Source organism: Mus caroli, chromosome 18 (genome assembly GCF_900094665.2).
Source record: "Mus caroli chromosome 18, CAROLI_EIJ_v1.1, whole genome shotgun sequence".
Classification (NCBI taxonomy): Eukaryota; Metazoa; Chordata; class Mammalia; order Rodentia; family Muridae; genus Mus; species Mus caroli.
Window position 1 is genome coordinate 66,672,340 of NC_034587.1, and position 25,034 is coordinate 66,697,373.

Genomic DNA, 25,034 nt, shown 5'->3' on the forward strand with positions numbered 1-25,034 from the left:
GTGATAGTTGTTATAGTTTCTCTGTTTAGAGCTTGTTCCTCAGGTGATTATGTTAGCCTCTATCAGCAGACCTGGGAGACTAGATCTCTCCTTAGTTTCAGTGGTCAGAGTACTCTCTGCAGGCAAGCTCTCCTCTTGCAGGGAAGGTGCCCAGATATCTGGTGTTCGAACCTGCCTCATGGCAGAAGTTGTGTTCCACTCACCAGAGGTCTTAAGATTCCGTGGGAGATCCTGTGTTGGTCCTTGCAGGTGTTTGGACACATTTGTAAGGAGATTGAGACCTGATTATTCTGGTTCAGGCATTCAGCAAGATAACCCATCTTTCACTGGTGCTAACCTAGTCTCCTTTTACACTTTTGAACATTGGATTACAAGAAATTTGGGACTTTTGGATTATCTTATTCAACCAACTTAATGATCTCCATGATTTCCACTAGAATAATATATTCTAAAGACACTGTTGTATCTTGCGTTGTTTCTGGTATTCTAAGATTTAATGTGAAACACAGTTTGACATTTTACAGGTGAGAAAGCCACTTGTAATGTATGGCTTGCTTGAGAAATATCTTTAGATTTCCTGAAAACAAACAAAAAAACCAAACAATGAGATGTTTCTGAGGTCAAAACCATTCAAATTCTTCAAGTTCAAGTGTGACTTTGTACCTCTGTCTCTTACTTCTTGTGTGTGGCTCACTTCTATATGGCTTTGGTTTTATTATTTTTTCAGAAGCAAACATTACTAAATAATGAAAGATCACAATGGGGAACACAGTGTGTTGATATGCAGACTAACTGCCCAGTTCCACATCTGGGCAGTTAGTCTGTTAAAAGGGCCTAAGCCAAGAAACTAAGGTGTGTTTTAATTGGGGTAGCATCCTGGAACACTGGAATGTATCTGAAACATGTGAGATTAGTTTATCACTAGAAAAAATCACCTGGTGCTATCTACTACATACACCAGTAAGGCAGAAAACTTGATTATTTTTAAAAACTTGTGATTATGTTTGAAAAAATAAAAACACTTGAAAGAATTCACCCACTGGTGATAAAAATTCTTAAAAGAAAAAACAGAATCGACAGGACGTCGTTACCGTGAGGAAGAGCACTCATGACAGCCTTTCAGCTCATATGTTTAATAAGGAAAGTGTAAGCTCTAGCAATAGGGTAAACAGGCAAAGATGCCTGCTGGTACCACTTATCTGGATAGAAGGGGGAAAGGTGACAGGAAAATACAGGAGAGGTACACAGGCAACAAAGGAAAAGGTCAGACTTTTCTTCCGTATCTTATACAGTTAATACAGAGAACTCAAATGACCCCAAAACTATGAGTTTCCAGATATCTGAGACAGCAAATCTAATGAGAGGAGTTCCTAAATCATCAATGTATACATGAAGTGGTATATATTTTTGTATTTTTATATTTTTATTTACTTGACAGTGATAATTGTAGTGGTTTATGTGTATCAAATATTGTGGTCTATGCCTTGAATATATAGTTTTAATTTGTCAATTATACCTGAAGCTGGACAAAGTAAAATATTACTAATATAAATAAAGTTAAAGATCACCAATTATATAATTCACAAGCAAAACTCATATTAACAGTTAGTTAAAGGAAAGAAATGTATCAATAAATGGAAAAGAGAAAACCTAAACCAACTTTTTTTATTTTGACGAAAGTATAAAATACTATCCCACAGGACAAAGAATGTTACTTAATGTTACTGAAGACACTAAAAATTTCTGATTGGGGGAAATATTGATAAATATCTCATATTACATAAAATGATCCTACTTAAATTGACAATTTGTCTAAATGTTAACTGGAAAGCAGAAACAAAGTGTTGGGAGGAATTTTTTTTTTGCAATAGTAAAGTAGGAAAGGTTTTACAGTTTCACACAAATAATAAGGGCCACAAAAGTCTCAAAATTCTGCTTGGTTCCTGAAAATTCCAATCTGTGCCCTTTGGACGGCACTACTAAGGAAACCAAAATGCTGTTGTATGAGTTACTTTTATATTGTGATAAAACACCCTAACCCATGTAACTTAGAGATGAAAGGCTTTGTTTTGGCTTACGTGTTCCAGATGGTTACAGTTCACAGTGGTGGGGACAGTATGATAGCAGGAGCTAGAAGCTGATAGCGCATCTTGAACAGTTAGCATGAAGCAGAGAGTGAACTGGAATACAGAGACATTTTAATCTCAAAGACCACCCCTAATAACACACTTTGGTTGTGAGCCTGGTCTTTAATGCCCCGGCCATCTCACTAACCCATGGATGCCTAATAGATTAACTGGTAGAAATTTACAAATAAAACCACTAGGAGCTAATCACCCAACATCCATTAGAATAGAGAACATCACCAAGTCTGCCCAGATGTGGAACAACGGAACTGATCCATGCATCCCTTTTAGTCCCTGTCTTAGTCAGGGTTTCTATTCCTGCACAAACATCATGACCAAGAAGCAAGTTGGGGAGGAAAGGGTTTATTCAGCTTACACTTACACATTGCTGTTCATTACCAAAGGAAGTCAGGACTGGAAGTCAAGCAGATCAGGAAGCAGGAGCTGATGTAGAGACCATGGATGGACGTTACTTACTAGCTTGCTTCCCCTGGGTTGCTCAGCTTGTTTTCTTATAGTACCCAAGACTACCAACCCAGAGATGGTACTACCCACAATGGATTCTTCTGCTCTTGATCACTAATTGAGAAAATGCCTTACAGCTGGATCTCATGGAGGCATTTTCTCAACTTAAGCTCCTTTTTCTGTGATAACTCCATCTTATGTCAAGTTGACACACAAAACCAGCCAGTACAGGACCAGAAAAGTGGCAAAACCACATTTAAAAACTGGCAATTTCTTAAGCATTTCAACATATGTTTGCCATATAATCTAGCTATTCAATCTAATTTTTGATGAAGGGACACTGAAGCATTTTTTTATGTATACAGGTAGATTTTTATGCTATTTTCCAACCACATAAGAAGAGTTAAAATCAAAAGCTAAAAATAAAAGCTAAAATCAAAACAAACAAATGCAGATCAGTAAAGAAAGTGTGATGCACATACATTCTGGACTGTACGTCACCAAAGAGCCAAGCCACCAATAAACAATAAACATCTAATAAAATCTCAAATTATTATGCAAGTAAAAGAAAGTCTTGCATAAAATAAAAACATACTGTATGATTCCCTAGTGAAAAATCTGTGTCTGTAGGGAGATAGAAATTGAAGATGGGCCCAGAGAAAAATCAAGAGTGCAATATTTTCATGATGATACAATACATTGTATACATATTTGCTCCAATAAGGCATTAAATATGGAAAAGAACTATAAAAGGGGAGAAGAGGAAAAAGGGCAAGGAGGAGGAGAAGAAGAAGAAGGAGAAGGAGGAGGAGGAGGAGGAGGAGGAGGAGGAGGAAGAGGTGGAGAAAAAAGAATGAGCCATAGATAACTATTGTATCCAGTCCTGTTTTCAGGTAACAGGGAATATTGTTGAATGTCTCTTGGTTGCCAGACCCAGTTTTAGATCCCAGAGCAACAAGAGAATTTGGTAATAAGCTCAGGGAAGTCATAGAGTTAGGAGAGAAAGAAAAAGAAATGCCTCTATTTTCCTAAAAATAGCTAACAGGTTGGAGGTGTGGCTCTGTGGTAAAGCACTTGCCTTTCTTGCTTGAGGCCCGAGGTCCATCCTCACAACTATGGAAAGGAAAGACATCAGAGATGTCTGACGGATTGTGAAGAAAATATGAAGCTGTCTACAGGGACAAGCAGTTGTCAAGATGACTTTACCTTTTAGATGCAGGCATCTAGTGGTACGATACCTTGGTGATTTATAGAGGGCAATTATTTGAAACAAAACAAAACAAAATACTTTTCTCTTTGGAAGTATATTTAAGCAGAAACAGGAAGCCGTGAAAGTGAAGGGAGCAGGCTAGACCAGAGAAGGGTTCATTCCGGTGCTCAGGCAGGCCCACTTGTTCCAAGGAAGGAAAGGATGGGTGTGGTCATATCCTAGAGACCAAACAGCAAATTCTATCATAGTCCATACACAACCCCCCTGCCTTACATGTTTTTGTGTTTCTTTCATGAAAGCTCTTTCTTGTATTTGAATTGCAAGTATTGCGTTGAATTCCGAGTTGGAGAACCTAAGGATTTTTAGGAGCCTGCATGTTCCCCCTGCTCTGTCACTTTTCTCTGGAAGGGGTCATGAAGTGCAAACTGTGCCTAAATGGCTCCCTTAAGTGATCTTGTTTTATACTGCTCCAATAGCCTCATGATAAACTCTACTTGGAAGTAAAAAGAAGAGAAAGGGCCGAGGTTCCTGGGCAGGATTAAGGTGCTACACATCTGTGTTTAGTGTGTTAAATGCCAGGGCTCTCTCTGCTCTGTCTGGGGTCACTTCCCACAGTGAGTGCGCAAGTGTACTCTAGTTTGGTTCATGGATCAAACACGCCGAGGAGGTCTGCTGTAACTTGACAGCTGTTGCTGCCTTTGTTTTGTCTTCAGACACTTGGGGGGAAAAAAAAGAGTCCTCCATGTTTCAGAGACTTATGAAAGTGGTCCAAAGCAAGGATGATTGCAAAAATACAATTAGCATAACAAACTCCCTCCTGGAAGCAGACTGGCTTAGCAAAATCGCCACCAGCATATTGGCCTCTAAACCTTGGTGTGCGCTGCTCTTGTGAATTTCTGACAGAACAGCAATTTCCATACTCTTAGAGTTAATTCTTTTCTTCAGATGCCCCAACACATAAAAGTACTTTCTCCCTTAGCGTAGAGATCTGTGAATAATACATCTCTCAAATACAGTTTAAACACAGTCGTCCTATAATTACAAACAACAAATGTCAGGATTCTCCGGTTCTCCTTCTCAATATGGTGCATACTATGTCTTTACAGTAATTCTCTAAAACATTTGAAAACTAAGACGTTAGAGATTTGTATTTACTGATTTCGAGGGAGCCCAGAAGGCAAAGATTCTGCCTGTACACAGCCGCAGTACTGGGCACTCATGTCGGGAGAGTAAGGCTGAGGATTTATGTGCTTACACAGGGAGCCTTGTTGATCTTTAAATTAAAATCTCATCATTTTCTTGGCAAAGCCTATCTAAGCAGCATATGGGAAGAGATCCTCTCTGGGAACAAGAAAACTTGGGCAAATGGGCAGGTAAGGAAGCTGGATGACTGTGGCTGAGAATGGGTCTTGAAATGCCAGGCTTTGGCCAGGTGTGTGGAGGCCCGTGATGATGCACATTTTGTTATGGATAAGGAATGTGGACAAGCTTAGGGACTACAGAACTACTACATCAACATACAACCTTCTCATTTTAGTGAATGTTTCCTTCAAAACTCTTATTAGAGCATTTCAATAGCTCAGTTTTGAAATAATGAATAGGAACATTTAGTAAGATTAATAATAGTCACTCAGATGAACTCAAATAAGGTTTACCTTGCTCCAAATGGATTGCATTTTTCATGTTGTAAACATTTCATGCTAGTATCTAGCTCTCCACTCGCCGTGCATCCAATGTCGGCACGCACGCAAAGTTGATTTGAATACACAGTACTTGAAGAAAAACATGTTTTTATTTGAAAGGTGTGCAGGAACAATCACCAAGTACAGGTGTCAAAAACACTACACAAACCAAGACACCACAAAACCATGGGATGCTATGATTTCTGAAGCCACTGGAACTTTGATAAAGCAAATAATGACCTGACAGCATTTGTCAGGAACCGCAACCTCTTCAGGAGCACATTAAATAACCCACACTTAAAGTCTTGGGTTTACATTTAAACCATTAGACAAAACTGAGCTCTGTATAGAAAGCAGACAAAACAAACATGCTCGGGTTAAAAAGATGGATAATATTACTAGAAAGAAAACTATTGAGATACCATGAAGCACTTCAAAATTGTCAGAATGTCTCATCACTGCACATTAGGTAAAGTGTAGTTTATTTTTCTTAAGTTCAAACACGAGAATCTTTCAGACATAGAATTTTATTTGTACATGGGATTCCAACCAACCTGTACTATCCTACATTGAATCTAATTGGTTTCCTTGAAAGAAATACAAGATGACACGTTAGTTGAAACAGAGTTCATTTTTTTTCAACAGTAAGAAACATTATACATTTTCAATCAAATACAGTGACCTCAAAGTGACTGACTGTCCATTTAGCTGTTCTACTACAATTAGTGTGATGCCCATACTATACATCTTACCGTGGCACGTGATCCAGGATAGGCGCAAATTTATTATTCTTAGTTAATATTAATGGTGTCAGTTTATAAGTGTTTCCATTGTACCTTTCTTTTGAATGTAACTTGAACCTTGTGAGTTTCTCAAAGTTAAGCTCTGTATATGCAAAGCCACATGGTCCTGAAGTTCTTATTTCTGGCCATCTTCCTTTCTACAACAGATTCTCCATTAAAGAGCATAGGGAAACAAGAATTACATGGAACAAAACAATAAACTGAGTCCCTTAACATGCAGTGTTTAGCACGAGGACAACAGTGTCTGGTTAGATAGGGGATCCACTCAGTCAAGGCCAGAAAAACTGGCTCCTGTGAGACCTACGAAGAATCTTGAAAGACCAAGTCAGCCAAGGGATAAGCCAAGTAAGCCATAATGGTTAGAACCTCTCAGGAAGGAAAAAAGCAGAAAAGAACATTTAAACCACAGGTGTTCTCTAGGAGTTGACATCCTTTTAAATAGTTCCATCATTTCAAGACTGTTTTACCTTGATTCTTCCTCATTCTTTGATTAATGATCTTTTCATATCACAAATGAAAATCACACATTTTTATGAAGATTACAAACATCATGAAATTACAAAACATCTCAACCATAAACTGTTGGTGCAGAGGACATTTCTATAAAGAATCTCTAAATGTTACTGCTGGAAAATTTAAAGTAACTTTATTAATAATGTCAGATTCATATGTAGTAAATAAAATATTTCTAAGTATCCTAAATATTTGGTAGTCATAAATTTTTCTTAACTTAGTTATAAGAGCATAAAATCCACTAAGCAGATAAGAATAGCGAAGAAATATTTTCCATGCATGGATTTAGTTTAAAAATGATAACTCTTTTCTTCCTCCACCTAAGTCAACCTATTGCCATCTTTATTTAGTCCTCTATTGAAAAGCTTGACTTAGCTAGCTGTCACTCTTATTTCTGTTCATAACATTTGATCAGCAATGATATCGTGGTTGGACACCATTAAATAATTCAATGACAATTTTTATAACATTTTCTCTATAGCCAGCAGTGCTTGTCATTTCTACACTATGAGACAGGCACTGAGATAACACTCTGTTACTGCTCCATTCTTAATGTCATGTCACAGATCTCTGAAGTCATCTTAGAAATGAGCTGACATCACCATGGTAGAATATCAAGAGGAAAATACAATGATTAAATTCTTAGGCAGCTATAGCTAGTTTCTTGACATCTTTAAAAAATGATAAAGCTTTCTTTAAAATACTCAGAGTTACTAGGCCACTTTCAATGTTGTAAAGCTTGGTAGTAGGAGATGAAAATCAGGTTTTCTATCACTTTGGCTAATATTAGCTCCTCCTTTCCCCTTTACCCTCTCTGTTCCCTGAGGACCAAACCCAAGTTCTCACATCTACTATTCAGAGGCCCTGCATCTTCCTTGCCCATCTCCAGACTTTTTAGAGAGTTACTACACATCTCAGCAAACCAGAGGTTAGAAATGTTTCTCATCTATAGGTTGAATGTTGGAATATAACTCTAAAGTCCTCTGAGTGACAAATTGTCCTTAAATATTGGGTATGATACAAAGCAAGGAAGGCATTTTTCCTCTAAGAGAAGAGAGGTACAGAAGAGTGAATGGTCCCCTTCACAGGCACTTTCAGGTTGTTCACCTTCTCTAGGAACACACTGCATCTCCACACACAGCTTCCTCTACCTGGTGCTCCTGCGCACTAGATGAGAAGATGCCCCAGGTATGTATAATCTGCTGACTCCCAATAGACTCACTCTAGAGTTTGTATCTCTTTGGAATAAAGCTGTTGTTACAGATTTTAATGTTGTCATGTAGTTATTTATGGACAAGTTTCTGTTTTTTTGTTTTGTTTTGTTTTTTCACACAAAGGACAATTAAAATCAATTATTAGAATGCTTGCCCTATCATCATATCTGTACAGGTTAGCAATCAATAAATCCACAGTTAAAACAAAGGCACCTGTGGATGCATAGAATGCCTTATCTGGTTAAAAATTAACAGATTAGATACTTAAGAAAATGCTAGTTCTGTGGGGTTAATTAACAGTAAATTATTAGTATATTGGCTAAAGTAGTAAAGTTTGAATGTTGAAACCATTATGGAGATATCCAAGTTCATTTCCCAAAACACAACATTTTCTCTTCTTGGTCACAGCTAGTTACGACAGTAAGAACAAGACCAAAACTATGTTCTCACCACTGTTTTATAGATTTTTCAGAAGACCATTTTTATATAAGATTAAAATAACGTTGTACCAATTTGTGGCTAATTTTCTAGCAATTGCTAATCTGTGACAGGTTAGGAGAAGGTAGCAATAATCTCCAGATCCCAATAATGTTTTTGCATCCTTTGCTAACAATATCAGATGGGTTCAGCCATACCACTGTCTCTGTGTGGCTCTTCAGAGACATCAGATTAGAGAGAATGAGTTATGTGCTTGGAGACAAAACTGGTCACAGAGGAGTTTGAGGCACTGAGTTCAGGCTGTGTAAACATCAACCAGTGTAAGCACTCTAGACTTGGGCACTGTAGCAGAAAGAAGTATCATGCACATTAGATACCTCTGAAAAATACAATCGGTTCACTAAAAGCATTTGGGAGGTAATTATTAAGAGAAAATATCTTAGCTACAGATACATGTTGTGGTGGGATAAAAGAGATACATAGTTCTTTAAAGTAGAAAAGTCATGGCACCAGATCAATTCAAAGTTATATAACGAAGTATATAGAGCTCGAATCTGAAAATCACAGGAGAATAATGTTTTAACCATGAACAAATAGTTTTCCAGGTTGGATGTCAAAGTTTACAGACAGAAGTATTTCTAGACCAAGAGTTTAATAACTAGAATATTTTCATTTTTGGCAGTTTGAAATGTCAACTGTCTTGAGCTTATTACCCAATACCTGTTACTTTTTTTTTTTTTTTTTTTTGAGACAGGGTTTCTCTGTGTAGCCCTGGCTGTCCTGGAACTCACTCTGTAGACCAGGCTGGCCTCGAACTCAGAAATCCACCTGCCACTGCCTCCCAAGTGCTGGGATTAAAGGCACGTGCCACCACTGCCATGATACCTATTACTCTTACAGGCATGTTTTCATATTTACAGGCATCATTGCCCTTTGCTTCATGCTAGTTGGCAACAATGCTCTTCAAACAGATCGTGAAAAATACTTATTCTGACAATGAAAGACTCTTGCTAATCTTTGTATAAGCAAGCCAGTTATGTAGCTGACTATGTAATTGGACCACAGTGATAAACTGAGAGATGGAGAGATGGAATCCTTTCAGCATCCTAGGGCTCACCATTCTCTGTTATGGAAATACTGGTATGACTGGAATCAAAACCGGAAACAGATGTAGGAGAGCTCACGACATTCACCAGATGTTGCCATAGCCATGGTCATTTCTTTTCACTTTGCTTCCAGAAGACAGGTTGCAAAAACTGACTGTTAGCTCTCTACCCTTATGGCACAGACATTGAGACCATGAAGAGCATTGTAGACAGTGAGAATCGAAAGGAATCCTAACAGAGAATGAGTTGTACACACTGGGGTGCTGTGCTATTGACACTAAGAATTGTACTAAGGGTGAGTCCCACCTAAGCCTCCACATTGTGTGGCTTAGTGGTGCAATTCTGGATCTGACTCGCCTTAAAACCATTTTTTGGTAGACATGTCCTTGGATCTGTCTGACTCAACAGCTGATAGAGGTCATCGGGAAGAAGTTGGATATGACGCTAGATTTTACTTGGTAATATTTGTAACTTTTAAAGGAGGCAAAGTATGCAGAAAGTTTGAGACTGAAAATGTTTCAAAGGATGAGAAACTATCCCGTCACGCGTTTCAAGCTCACTATGAAAACAGAAAACTCGAAGCGGCTTGTCTTTGTTAACAGTATATTATTGGCGTTGTTATTGGTAAAATTGATTGACAATTTTAAATATTATTTGATAAGATTGAATTATATGTATCCCAAATTACAATTAATAAAAAGTAATACAACAGGAGTTTTCACAATGATAAGAAGACCTGTGATTAATTCTATAAGAAAAAAATAAGATAGCGTTCAGGAAAACAAAACAAAACATTGGCTATAGGTCTTCTGAGCTGAGACGCAGATCCATTCTTGCTAATTTCTTAAGTATACCTTGACTATCGCTATACTTCTTCCTGGCAAAGTATAAAACATTATAATAAAGAATGTGGTATCAATTTTTGGTGATTGACGGCATGAAAATTTCAGGGTGACCATAGTTATTGGTCCATAATTACTTTGCTGTTATTGACCCAGGAACACTCCTTCATTTCTGTAATGTCTTCAAGGCAGGCATTAAGTGTGGTGTGGAGGAAAAGTAAATCTAGAGTTTCTAGTGCTTTTCTAAAATGAAGTAAAAGCCATAATTAACAATCACTCTGTTTTCTCTCAACAACAAATCATATATTTAGAAACTGTAAGACTAAATCTTATGTTTTCTTAATTTCACTTGTAAGTTATGTACAATAGAAATGTTTTATATTTTTCTTGTGACTCTTTCTAAGAATTTGATAAAAAAATAAAAATAAAATGTGAACTTGGGTACCATCAGAAACGATGTTAAAGGTTTGGATCATTTGACTAGGAGCCTCTGAAGGCATTGCCAATCCCAACGGGTGATACTAGCTTCTAATCTGCTTCAGTGGCATTTGTCTAAGTAACTCTGTCTCTCAGACTTATCTCAAAGGGCCATTTCATCTAACTTGTTCAAGCATCATATTCCCATGCTACATTTTCTGCCAGGGAATTTCCATCCAAGGTCCTATTCTTGTCTCTCTGCCATTTATTAGGAATATTAAAATGGCATAATTACACAAGTTCCTACAGAAGTCTGCCATTCACCCACCCACGACTTTACCAGTAACTCAGAATAGGTTACTGGGCAGGCACAGTCATTCTTAATAAGTCACAGAGAATTCTTTGTTATGTATCCATTTTTAGGAATATGTCTTCCCCAGTGCAAATATAGAAGTGTGAGTCATGCTCCACATAAGTAGATGAAAAGAGAAACCATCCTTTTATATCCTCCCTTTAGTTAGACTCTTCCTCTCTCCAGGCTGGCAGTAATATGTGCTTTCATTTAAAACTCACCGATACTTCTTTTTCCCATATATACAACCTTATAGAAATACAACTGGGCATTCACAACAGTGAGATCACCTTAGGACAACTTTGCTTTTGTTTGTTTGGAAGGGACTCGGGATAACAGTACAGTTCTTTTAACACTATGACCACTCTGCTTTATTAAAATAGATTGGGGTCAGGGGAGAAAGACATGCCATTGCTCATGAGCTACTGCTCAATGACAACGTCGTGGTTTGACATTGTCTCAGGACTTCGGACTCGGGTGGGCTCTCCATCACTGGTTCCTCTGAGTGTCTAGCAGGCACATTTCTTTTCTGCTGGCTTTTCCCCATCCAGCTTTCCAGAATTTCCACCATTGACACTGTCCGGAACCTGTGTCTTCTCTACACACTTTTCCATTCTCTTCATGATTAAGTCCAGAAGCGTTTCCACTGACTTCTCTACATTCTGTCCTGTCGCTGCACTTGTTTCGAAGTATGGTATGCTAGAGTAGAAAAATGAAAGACAGAGTTTTTAAACTGACCTGTAAAATGAATCTCATATATATATATATATATATATATATACACACATATATGCATATATATGCATGTGTGTATATATATGTATGTGTGTGTGTATCACAGAGAGATTAACCTTAGCTAATTAGCAAATGTATTACTTCACAAGTTTATCATATTTTATTACTATCCATACTCTGTCATTCTTCAAGAATACATTGTTACCATCAATAAACACAGTCACCATATTGCTACATTTTGAACTTACGTATATTCTTGTATAATGTAGATAGTAATATTCTCACACAAGATCATTTAGAAAGCAGATTTGGGTTTTACTTTTAAATAATATTTTGTTTCTATATGGACATATGTGTGAGTGTGTATGTGAATCTATATGTGTGCACAGGCATGTGCCTGCACACATGCACATAAGAAAGCCAGAAGAAGGTGTCAAGTCCCTTGGAACTGGAGTTACAAGTGATTATAAGCCACCTGACATGGATGCTGGGAACTAAAGTGGTCCTCTGAAAGAATGCCAATTGTTCTTAATGACTAAGACATCTCTCCAGTCCCAGAGCTGAGGCTAATTAAGGAGAGGGCAAAGAAGTCTGCTGTGAGATTCTGTCTCCTAGAAATGACAGCGAAGCTACACCCATGATACCTCAACAATATAGATGCTGAAATAAAAGCTGAGAAATGACATCACTATTTGAAATGTCAACATTGGTAGGGAATTTGCATAGGGCCACACCCATAGAGGAGGAGCTACAGTCGATTGATGACTGCCAAGAGAAGATGATACAGGATATACAAGGGAATGGCATGCATTGTATGGCTGGTAATGAGATATTAGGACAAGTTATTGCTGGCAAGTTGGAAACTTTTTTATTTTTTTATTTTTTTATGTATACAGCATTCTGCCTGCATGTATGCCTGCAGTCCAGAAGAGGGCACCAGATGGGCCCAGGCACCAGAGGGCACCAGGCATCATTATAGATGGCTACGTGTGTGTGTGTGTGTGTGTGTGTGTGCGCGCGTGTGTGTTTTGTATGTATGTATGCATGCATGCATGCATGTATGTATGTATGTATGTGCAAGCATGCCCCTTTGTGAGTCTCATTGTTGTTCACTGAATCTGACACTCATCAATTTTTCTAGGCTGGGTGCTAGGGACCCAAATGGACGGCCTCACTCTGCCCAGTGAATCATCTCTCCAGCCTGAAGAGTCTTTGAATTCACCATGTTTTCTGATTCAAGGGCATTCCTTCACCTATCTACTCCATGGCTCTATTTCATCTCTGTAGAAGGTCAGATGACTTCTGGTGAAAGAGCCTGACTTACCCATATTTTTCAGCCAGCTCCCGTGCTTGCCGTTCATTGACTTCCCTTTGGTCTGGCAGGTCTGCCTTGTTGCCAATTAATACTATGTCTGGGTTTTCACAGTAAGCATTTGCCTGCAGTTGACCTTGGTAACAAAGCAGAGGGAAACTGAGTTAGTCACAAATGACTGATGTCAAAGGCTCCCAGATGTCATGTACTCCCGGATTCCTAACCCAGTTGGGCATCTGCAGCTTTGTTGGCTACTAGTACTGATCAGCCTTGTCATCTCTCCTCAATTATGTTTTTTTTTTAAATCTATAATGTGGAGATGATACCTCACAGATTACAGAGAGTCACTAACAGACAGGCACACAGGAAGCACCTGAATCAATGCCTTAAACACGCTTTCCCTATACCTGCGAAAGTGCCCTCTGACCTATGATCCTAGGATATAAGTGGGGATGGTAGAACATGCTTTGTTTGTTCCATTAGATGGCAGCTCTCCTCCCTTCTTCCCTTCTTCCCTTCACAGTTATGATCTCTGAAATGGACAGGCTTTGAAAAACCAGAAATTCATGTTGAAACAAGTTGAACCTCTCTCTGTTTCTCTGTCTCTCTGTCTCTGTCTGTCTCTCTCTCTCTGTGTATGTGTATCAGTGTGTTTGTGTGTGTGTGTCTTAATAAAGACAGAGAGAGAATAAGTAACAAAGAAAGGAATGAAAGAAGCTTGAAGGAAGAAGGAGGAAGGAATGTATGAAGTGAAAAAAGAAAATGAAAGGAAAGCAAGACCAATCCACCTTGTTTTCCACCTCATTACAGCCTGCTATGTAGCCAAGATTGGAAGAAGTACACAGATTTTTCCAGTAATATTGATGATCAGAGTGTTAAAAACTCAGAGGTTATTAGACGCAGCAATTAATTATCTTAAATCCCAATGATATCTTCCCGGAGACTTGAGGGAGAGGGCCATCTGCCTTCAAAAACAGCAAACAAGCCATTCTCTGAAAGAATCTAATAATCTTATTATTTCCTGGTCTCAACAGAATCTAATCATAGGTCCAGAATTTGGATAAGGACATACAACATTGAAAGGAAATAAAGACAGATCCCAGGGCAAACATTAATTTGGAGAGTCAATTAAGAAAGGCAGGATTTGTTGATATTTTCCCTATTGGCTGCAACTGGTTACTGAATTTACATTCAAAACACATATTAAAAATTTACCTATCACTCTATTTAGTGCATTATTAATTTTCTATAATGTGTTGTGATAAGTAGAAATGTAACAATATAGGCATAGGTGGAAATAGCTAGAGGCTGAACATCAACGGAAATGCCAGAAAGAACAGAACATTGCATTGGAAAAAAGGGGTGTAGCCTTTTCTTTCTCGGTGCATGCATGCTCAGGATTAAATGGCTGTCTGGGAAGTAGAAATGCATCCTACAACTACTGTCATTTTTTTTTAACATGGGTTCCTGAGCACAAGTCTTCATGCTTATACGGCAAGAGTTTTACTGAAAAAAAATCCCATTCATCCTCCTTTAACAACAAGTTGTTCAAGTAAAACCTAGCATGAACTGTGTGATTCCTGCCTTATCAATATGGCTGACTATTCCCCGGATTAGTTCTCAGTCTAGTTAATCCTTTCATATTGAACATGTCTAGGGGCTAGCATCCTCTCCCAGAAAACTTTCTGCATGTTCTCTGTGTCTTACCTAAGGAAGTCTAATACCATATATGCTGTCTTTCTCTTTGTAAAAAAAAAAATCTTTAAGACTTACTAGACAAGTAAAATTAATGCTTGCTTAAACTAGAATACTAAAGACCTTAATAGTGAGATAGTCACATAGGCTTGCTCTAGGAAGAATGGCCAAGGAAAGCAGTGTTCTAATACATGTTGTTAATTGACACAAGTCAGCCCTTTGGAGACGATACAGGCTACACTATGCTTGTGCCTTTCAGAGTTCACCTGCAGCTGCATCCCACAAAGCGAATACACCAATAGAGTTGCTGAATTCCAAAGAAGCTGCCCGGGTGTACTACCCAACCCACTTACTCATCCAGTTTCTGACATTCAAGAAGCTCTGTTGACTGGTGAGGTCAAACATCAGTAAGAAGCCCATGGCATCTCTGAAGAAGGCCGTGGTAAGGCTCCGGAACCTGTTGATGAAGCATAGCGACTGTCTCTCAGTCCACAAACCAACAATCAAGGGCAAACATACATACACACCATGTCTATGATGAGCCCTTATCATACTTGATGGACACATGAGACTAGGCCAGAGGGGCAGGAAGGGAAGATTTACTTGTAGATGTTTTTTAAAGACCTCTTTCTGGCTTTATGGTGCCATGGCACCAATACAGAGTTACATTTAATCACCACCTGGCCATAGCAACCTCTTGGAATCATTTTCATTTTGCCTTACGGCATCCTCTGGTCCACAATTAAAATCTTAGCCTATTTATAGTGGATTTCAACTTAGGCTTTTCAGATTTTCTTGTCTGTGCAAAGAAGAAAAGCAGACACATAATTAGGCTGAGAGTGACAGCCCCAGGGAGCCTAAGAAGCGAGCACACCACAGCTCAGCAGCAGCTAGAACTGAAAAGGGTGGTGAGCTCTCTTTAAAGGACTCCTTGGGGGTGAAACTCTCCCTTGGGTGGGTGTGTGAATCCGCAATGGAAGAGGATTTGGGGGTATGAACTAAGAACAAAGAAAAGACCCAGGAGGTGGAGAGAGGAAGTAAGAATAGTCTCTAATGGCAGAGGACTAAAAGTGAACTCTTGAACAAATGCTAAGATATACTCTCATGGACCCTTTCCCTGGTCCTGCCCTGACTTCTGTAGTGAAGATAAAGATGGGCTGGAGACTGCACACAGAGACCAGTGAAGGTGTGAAGTTAACAATGGAATTTCAGAAATGTACATAGCTCCAAACCAGAGAAGTAGGGATTTCCTGGCCTCAATAGTTTCCTAACTTTATACATATTTCAGGTTGGTGTTCTCAGAGTTCTGTTCTGGAGCCATCTCATTGAATTCACAAGCACTGGAGGAAGTCATTCATTTCCTTGGCTTAACTGTAGCCTGTACATTGAACAGCCCAAGATGTGTAGACTTAGCTTTTCGCTGCCCTTTGCACATGTATGTCAGGAAATTTCAGACATAGACAAAACTCAGGCATTTCTAGCATCACAGATCATAAACTAATCTGTTCTCCTTCCTGTCTTCTTTTTTAGGTGAGGGCATCCTCTACTCTCTTCCCTCCTTACCCTTTATGCATCATCAACGCATGCATTCTCACTGGCTCATCTCCTTATACTGTATCCCACTACACTCCCCTCACACCCAACATCTCTTACCCTGAAGTACCATCTTCTCGTGACCAGTTTTGGGGAGCCCTCCTCTCTTCCTGTTGATTTTGTGATTTTTAATGACTATATATATACAGCTCTTAGGATGGCCTCCAAAACACCTCACTAAGCCAACCAAACCAAACCAAACCAAACCGCTCTCTCATCTCCCCTTAGGTCTCATGTCTTGCTAATCTCTCAGTCCTGAGAAAGTTCACCGTTCCCCCGGGCTCTCTCACATGCTGGTTGTTCAGTGGGTTGTCTCCCACTACTCTTTCCTCTTCCTTTGCCTGTCTTTTAGCCTGGATTATCCTCTCTCATGCATTGTGTATGAGTGTAAACCTAACACACCAGTGGATCTGTGCTTCCTCCTGGAGCCTTATGGGAACTGCCTCTTCCTGGAGGGCTCACTTACCACCTTCTGTTTTCCTACTGTTGTCCTGGGGCCATGCTGAGACTGACTGCTGTCTACACTAATCTGTAAGCTCCAAGGAAAAGGGAGCGGTGTTTTCAGTTTAGAATACAGTCTATTTTCAATGCCCAGAACAGGCTATTTACTTATAAGGTGCATTTTGATATTAAAGAAAATAAGGAAAAGAAAGAGTATGGTACCAAGATTCAATATTCTTTTTTCCCTCACATTTTTTATTAGATATTTTCTTCATTTACATGTCAAATGCTATCACAAAAGTCTCCTATACCCTTCCCACGCCCTGCTCCCCTACCCACTCACTCCCACTTCTTGGCCCTGGCGTTCCCCTGTACTGGGGCATATAAAGTTTGCTAGACCAAGGGGCCTCTCTTCCCAATGATGGCCGACTAGGCCAGCAAGATTCAATATTCTTACAGAATTTAAATAATGTCTTAAGAGAATTACTTTGAAATATGAGGAGAGAGATAAAGCATTCATTTCTATTGCACAGCATCACTATGATGCCAAAAGGTGTAGATTGTAAGTCCAAAGCATTGCTAATTTTTTATCCGTGTAGTTCTGTCTCTGCCATTGCCTGGGAGTTCTTAGAGATCACAGGGATTCTGTAATACGGCTCTCTGCAGATAAGCTGAGCCCACAGAAATGTTTCTTATTCTTCATAATTCTATGAGAAAACTGATGTTCGGTGTGTATGTGTGTGTGTGTTTGGAGGACAACTGTGCTATTTTCCTCATTGCCCAGAGCACATACCAAAGCAATTAGAAAGTGTACTTCTTGTAGTCATCCGACTGAAGCAACAGTTCCTTCACTAACAGCAGCACAGTGAGGACACTGTCGCTGAGGTGCAGCAGAACATCCTGGACCATATATCCTCTGTTAGCCTTCCTTCCATCACTCCCTGGAAGATTTATGCAACTGATACCCAGCCACACGCCCTCCTCTCCTTTCTCATTTAGTCAATGACTCAGCAGGGTGGGAAAAGTTAAGACCACAGATCAAAATAGATCCCCAAGTTAGACACCTTCTTATTCTTTCTCCCTAGAGAGGCATAAGGGCTGGTCCCTTTATATTTACATAGGATTATGTAGTTTCCTGCTTCACCAGGACTGACTCTTATCAATGACCATTACTGTACCCGGATTATACTGTCAGATGCCCCAAGGCATAGGGCTGAGGTCTGTGGTATTGTTTATGTAGTTGCTTAGCTACACCTTATATCCACAGCATACAAAATTCTCAAGGAATGAATAAGCCAGGAGTTACTAAGACAGCTCCTCCCATTCCCCACTTGCCCCACAATGCAGCTGTATTAGAGGACAGATGAGAGCAGTCGGCTATCATGCAAGGCTGACATCTCATGTGCGAGGACATATGGGAAGCACTTTTTTTTTCATATTGCCTCTTCAAAAATGAATTAAATTGGTCTATAAAACATACATCTCTGTGACAACAAAGCTGACACATGAAAGGAGACTCTTAGGAGGAATGACTTCAGAAGACCCAGCAGTGTTGAAGGGTGTGTGTAAATGGAATTCACAGTCAAAAAAGCTAACAGAGAGGGCCCCAGCACCTCTCCTGGCGTTTACACTCGCTGAAAGCGAGAACATTTTGGATGCATTTCAAAAATATGGGTGTTTACCAGCATCAGCATTGTAAGACATATGATGCTGAAGCAGGGGCAAGATGTCACCTACATATCTTTGCTGTCATTCTGCTGTCACTTTTACTTAATCTGATAGTCGAGGGTTTTATTGAATTAGGGTCTTTAACACTTGGAAACTTCGGGTCACAAAGAAATATGTTTTCATGGAATAATGAAATACCACTGCAAGCTCCAAGCAACCAATGCTACTGGGTATTTGTTATTTTGCATAGGACAGAAGAGCTGATGCTGAAAGACCAGGAGGAATTCTGCTCTTATGCAGCTCAGAGCTTTGTTGGGATGAGATGGCTACAAGTGAGTCAATAAAGAATAGTTTGATATTAGAAAAAAAATACTTTATTAAACAGTGGCATAGCATTTATTTAGTAGAGTTATAGTGGTGGAACACAGGGGTCACTAGTTTTCAAAGGAAAGTGCGAGTTGCATACTGGCTTCACTGGGAAGGTGGAATTTGAGCCAAGGCTGGTGGAAGGAGATAGGGGAAGGTGGGAAAGATGTTAAAGGGCCTGACCTGAGGAGATGGCTCACTGGGTAGTGTACTTGACACACAAGCAGACTCTATTTTGGATCCTCAGAGCCCACACAAAGCCAGGCTTGGTAGTGGGCATCTTTAATCTAAGTGTTCCTTTAACGAGATGGGACATAGGGACAGGAGGACTCCAGGAAGCCCATGGGCCAGCTGGCCTAGTATGCACATCAGTGACTAGCAGGCAGAAGACCCTATCTCAAACAATGTAGAAGATAAAGAACTGCACCCCTACATCCAAGGCTGGCCTTCCCAGGCATGTTATGTCACTTGCATGCTCGTGGTTGCACACACGGGCATGTAAACATGACCACATATATGCATGCATCATACATAATCCATATGAACATACACGTATCATGTATTGTATACAGACATATACAGAGCTCACAAAAGATACTCAGGCAATGGTGTGAGCCAAGTCTGATGGAGAAAAGGCAGTCACCAAGCAGGCTGCAAAGATTCTGCGTGGAAGAAGAGAAAGACAGGAAGGGCACAAACACCTTTTCTTCAACACTGTTCTGCGATCAGCTCATGCAACAGTGTTAACTTCCCATCTTCACTAGAGTAAACCTGGAGAAGTTTTCCCCCACCAGGAAGTATGAAGATGTATGTAAGTCTGATTATTGTGTTCTGCACTAACTATGCACGTCCAGTGTTGATAGTGAGCTACACTAACTATGCACGGCCAGTGTTGATAGTGAGCTAAAAAATCATGGACTTTGATTTCCTGATACAAAAGTCCATTCGTTGTTTAATTTTGTTCATGTGTTTGGTTTTAGTTTTTTGAGAGAATTTCTCTCATTTGATAACTAAGACTGGCCTCAGACTTGAAGTAATCCTCCTGCCTCAGACTCCTCTATTGTTATAGGAATGGACAACCACACTGAGAATAGGTATCTATGTTGAAATTGCTAGAAAAGTGGGATATCATTTCTTTTTGAGGCTCATTTTTTCAATGTTTTCTAAGGCATAGGTAGCTAGAAATAAAGTAATTTCCTGTTACCGCTCTTGTCCAGCAGTGTCCCAAAGCTGCAGATGTACCTTAAACGCTTTTCCTGACGCTCCATCTGCTCCTTGTGTGTCATAAACCTGGAAGACACAATGCTTCCGAGTTAATATGGCTTTGGATTCTGTCAACATTCTAGTTCTCTGGGTTCACTCAGCATGTTTTTGTTGATTACGATAATCAAAGTTCATAGTGCAGAATAAATATTTGCTTTATTTTCCCCTGAAGTATCACATATATCTCACTTTTAAATGTCAAGTACGGTCTGATTTTCAACACAGTTTGGGCATACTGCAGACTTAAATTAGACACCTTCTGTCATTTCCTCATGGAAGCAGCAGGCATCAGATGAGGACTCCTGCATGAGGCTCAAACTCCAACTTTTCATTGAAACTTCTTTGAGCACTCTTTATTTTACCAGCAAACTGAGGCCATAACTGTTCTATTCTCCAGTTGTAATAGACTTCAATGAAATTTCAAATAGGAAAAATATTTTTTACACAAAGTTTTGCTTTACAAGTACCTGTGCATTTTTTGGTTTGTTTTAGCATAGAATGGACTTTCAAAATAACTCAGGTTGGAAACATACACAGGATTTCACAATGTGTTCAGCTGAGACACTTCAACCTCTGTCCTCTACCCCCTCTTTTTGATGGTCTTTGCAGATCACGTTCATGGCTTGGTGGAAATTTTTTTAATGGATACCTTTTTAAAAAGAAAAACAAAACAAAACAAAACAAAAGAAAACAAAACAAAACAAGATTTCTACCTAGATTGGTAGGTATTCCTTAGGGAAGAAGTCAGAGGACTCATGGGAGTGCTGGAAACAGAGATGCCCTTAGCCTATTGGCTCTCAGATAAGGTAGGAAAGGATTCAACTTTTCACGCAGTGGCTTTCCACCAAGCATTTCCTGTGGGATTTGTGACATCAACTGGAAGTCACAGTCATCTTGGCAGTCAAGAATACCATGGGTGGCAGGAAATCTGGCTACGCTTCTGTGCCTATGCTACATGCCTCACATGTCACAATATCCTTCTTGCTGTCATTAGTGTCTAGCATAGGAGGAGGAAGTGGTGTTGTGATTCTCACTTAAACCCTCTTATCATGGAAAATAGCGTGGATGGGTCTCACATTCTGTTCATAACAAGCCAGTGATTGATGGCTGAGGCTACACAGAAATAAAAAATGCAGCAAAAACGTACAAATCCCAGGCTCCAGCTATTTGCCAATCAAACTTTTAACCTCTTTGTTAGGAGTACAGAAGTGAGTCCATCAATGCCTAAGGAATTTACCTCAGAACAATGAGATAATGTGTCTAGTGCTTTAATAAATCAAAATTTGAAAGATTCCTTAAGGAATCTTAGAAAACACATCATCCACAAAATTTAAAGAAAAAACAATCATTGTGGTCTCTCGTGTGCTTTTGAAGACAAGAGATAGCATCACCCAACGTTTTTCTATCAAAAGGATATTGGTAAGTTGAAAAGTAGGAAATAATGCTCTGAGGTTATGAGGTTCATGTGATAAAACAACCCAGACATTTTAAAATACAATAAACACAGCTTGCCAATGGTAGAGTTAACAGTATACTTAAATACTCACCACACGTTTTTCCCGAAAATCTATTCCCACTGTGGTGATGAATTTGGGATTGAATTTATTGTCTGTGTATCTATAGAGAAATGTTGTCTTCCCTACTCCTGAGTCTCCAAGGGCCAGGAGTTTAATCAGATAATCATAGTCTCCATCAGTCATAGTGATGGTCTTGGCGGGCCTGCGTAGAAGAATAAGTATGGCATGGTTAAAGTTGATTCACTCAGCCTACTTTCAGAATATAACGTACATTTAATTAATGACATCAGCATCAAAAGCCTCTACTGTGCCAAAATGCTGAAATAACTTGGCCAAAGCAGCTCTATGAATGAGGGTCTGCCTGTCATTTTGTTATTTTTTTTTATCATGTCACGTAATAACAAGCATCTGTAACCTAGACATTGGCACCACAATAAAAAGAAGTTAAAAAGTCAAGGACATTTGTTCCCAAAACAAGACCCTGGAGGATGAGCAGTGTGGTGGTAGGGAAAGAAGGGGGGATACAAGAATAAAAACTACATTGGGGAGTGAAGCAGCAAAGATAGTGACCACAATTACATGCAGAATAAGCAGTGGCCATGATTGAGTGCAGAATGAAGAAGTTGGAGAGTTTTGCATCTAATAATGAAGAAGAAGGCGCCCATTATGTCCACACAAAATATTCCTTTTTGGTCTTAAGCATTTATCAACTGGGATAAGGCCCTTTGAAAACACTTGATGTGAGATCCTGCAGCAGCAAGTATTAGATATCTTCCCTTCTAAAATTGTCAGGCACTTTTCCCCATGAATCTGTGCTGAGCTGCACAGTAGCAAATTCCAGACCTCCAGAGAGAAGAGGAGCTATTGCAGGGTATAGTGTTGGCCATTTCAGTACTATGATTCCTATCTGCATAGGCACCTTTCACTTATCCTTTCTTCCAGGACACAGGTCCCTCCTCCTCTGTCGCTATGATGACTGTGACTATGGACCAACCCAAAGCCAGTACAAATGCATCTGTAGCAGTCATTCCAAGGCGAGCAGCACACTCATCTGAATATCACCATCCTCCATTGCTGGTGAAGTTCACACAACGATTTGAGATTTGCTACAGCTTTCTGATTCATCCATCATAGCAATGTGTGTTTTTCTATCTCTATCCTATACTCTATATGGGCTATAAACTCTATTCTATACTTAAAAAAATAAAGAGAGAGAGAGAGAGAGAGAGAGAGAGAGAGAGAGAGAGAGAGAGAGAGAGAGAGAGAGAGAGAGAGAGAGAGAGAGAGAGAGAGAGAGAGAGAGAGAGAACAAATTTGTAATCAGCAAGACTCCACCCTGAGAGTTTTACCCTATGACAAAGCTAAGTTACTATGGAGGAACAAAAATTAAGGGCAATGAGATGAATTATTTTATCTAAAAAAAAAGCATTTTTTATTTAAAAAACACATATTCACAATCAATTTAGTCCTATTTAGCAAAAGCGATGGGGGAGAGGCATGAAGACTTTGCTAACATGGAAAGCATTGGCTTATTATGTGAAAAAGAAGATTTTCCTATCTATGGACATGCAGGAGACATTTTTTTTTTAATTTGGGACAGCCTATTCTGCAATGATTAAAATTACATGATAATAACAGCCTGTTATAGGAGCTAAAACACTCTAGTAATTTTCTTCAAATGTAAAAATGGCCTGGTGGTACAGGTCTATAATTGCAGTTGTTTGGGGGGCTGAGGCAGAGCTCCCTCTGGGTAATGTCATCTGATCACGTTAGAAAGTAAGGAAAGGAAAGGAAATGCAGCCCAGTAGCATAGCACACACGTGCATGTGTGAGAAACTGGGCTCCATCCAAACCACCACTGAATGACGGAGAAGAGGACACACACAATTTACGTGGACATAAACTTAATCCAAAATGCTTTTACAGTGTCATTTTGGGTAGTGGTTAAAGATAAAAGAAATTATGTCCTTGGGTAAAAGAATTCATGAAGATAATGGGCTACTTATCAAATAATTAATTACTTTTCAAATAATGCTTAATAATCATTAAATTGCTTTGGGGATTTATATCTTTTAAACAGAGCTAATTGCTCAGATCTAAACTCTATTGCTTTTGCTAAATAGAACTAAATTGATTGTGAATATGTGATTTTTTTTTACCAAAAACATTTTTTGAGATAAAATAATTCATATCGTTGCCCTTAAAATTTTTTTCCTCCCTAGTAATTTAGCTTTGTCATAGGGTAGAACTCTCAAGGTAGTCTTGCTGATTACAAAAGTTTATTTCCTTTCTTTCTTTTCTTTTCTTTCCTTTCTTTTCTCTTTCTTTTCTTTCTTTCTTTCTTTCTTTCTTTCTTTCTTTCTTTCTTTCTTTTTTTCTTTCTTTCTTTCTTTCAGTATAGAATAGAGTGTATTAAGGGCATGGGGAGGGGAATTAACAGGGTAGTAGAGGCAGAAAAAGAGAGAGAGAGAGACAGAGACAGAGATATGAGTAGAGGCTGGCCATGATTACTCAGAGAGAGAGGGGAGGAGGGAACGGGGAGAGTGGGGGGGAAGGGAAGCAAGAGCAGTATTTATCTTTAAAGTATCTAGACAGGTAAGAAATATCGCTTCTTACAAAGCATGTGTAGCTCTCAGCAGGTAGCCTTCCTCAAGGACAGGACCCAGATAACCATGGATGCAGGATTCTTCTTGGACATGTCTGCCATAAGTGACTGCCTAGATATATCTAGTCCTAAACTGGCTGGCTCCAATTATTTTACCAGAGTTTTATAGTTGACTCTGCTGCTGCTCCTTCTTTGAACCTCAGTGGTGCCCAAATAGAATGATGCTCTCCACTGGAGGTCTGCCTTACCACCTCCCTATCTGCTCTGTGAGTAGCAGTTTATTTATTCTAAGACAAAAATCACTACTGCCAAAACAAAACAAAACAAAAAACAAACAAACAAACAAACAAACAACCCCAAACTTTCCTTGGTGTAAGCCACAGAGGAAAAACTGGAGCTACTGACTCCCTAAATAGAAGGCAATGCTAGCCGGTGTTATGGCTCTTTGGAAAAACAAAAAGGTTGACCTTACTCAGAATATATTGGCATGACCTAAACTTTTCTTCCAGGTTTCGTCACTATTTCACTTTAATGTTGGCAATCACAAGAGAGACTAAATCGCAAACAGATCCAGATCAGTCTGACTTCCTTTGGTGATGAGCAGCAATGTGGAAGTGTACGCTGAACAAACCCTTTCCTCCCCAACTTGCTTCTTGGTCATGATGTTTATG

The 25,034-nt window shown here is 39.3% G+C and overlaps 1 protein-coding gene across 3 annotated transcripts in view; it reads right to left on the reverse strand.

The window, feature by feature from the left end:
- Positions 1-5,574: 5,574 nt before the first annotated feature.
- Rab27b (RAB27B, member RAS oncogene family) overlaps positions 5,575-25,034 on the reverse strand; it is a 149,219-nt gene continuing 129,759 nt past the window's right edge. For 2 of the 3 annotated variants that reach the window (XM_029472236.1, XM_021150926.2), the window contains 5 exons: positions 21,789-21,960; positions 20,183-20,268; positions 15,264-15,367; positions 13,228-13,351; positions 5,575-11,867 (listed from right to left, as the gene is read on the reverse strand). In XM_029472236.1, coding sequence (XP_029328096.1) covers positions 11,678-11,867; positions 13,228-13,351; positions 15,264-15,367; positions 20,183-20,268; positions 21,789-21,941 — 657 coding nt within the window. In that variant the 5' untranslated portion in view covers positions 21,942-21,960 and the 3' untranslated portion in view covers positions 5,575-11,677. The remainder of the gene's footprint in view (positions 11,868-13,227; positions 13,352-15,263; positions 15,368-20,182; positions 20,269-21,788; positions 21,961-25,034) is intronic. The other variant, XM_021150929.2, reaches the window with a different exon arrangement.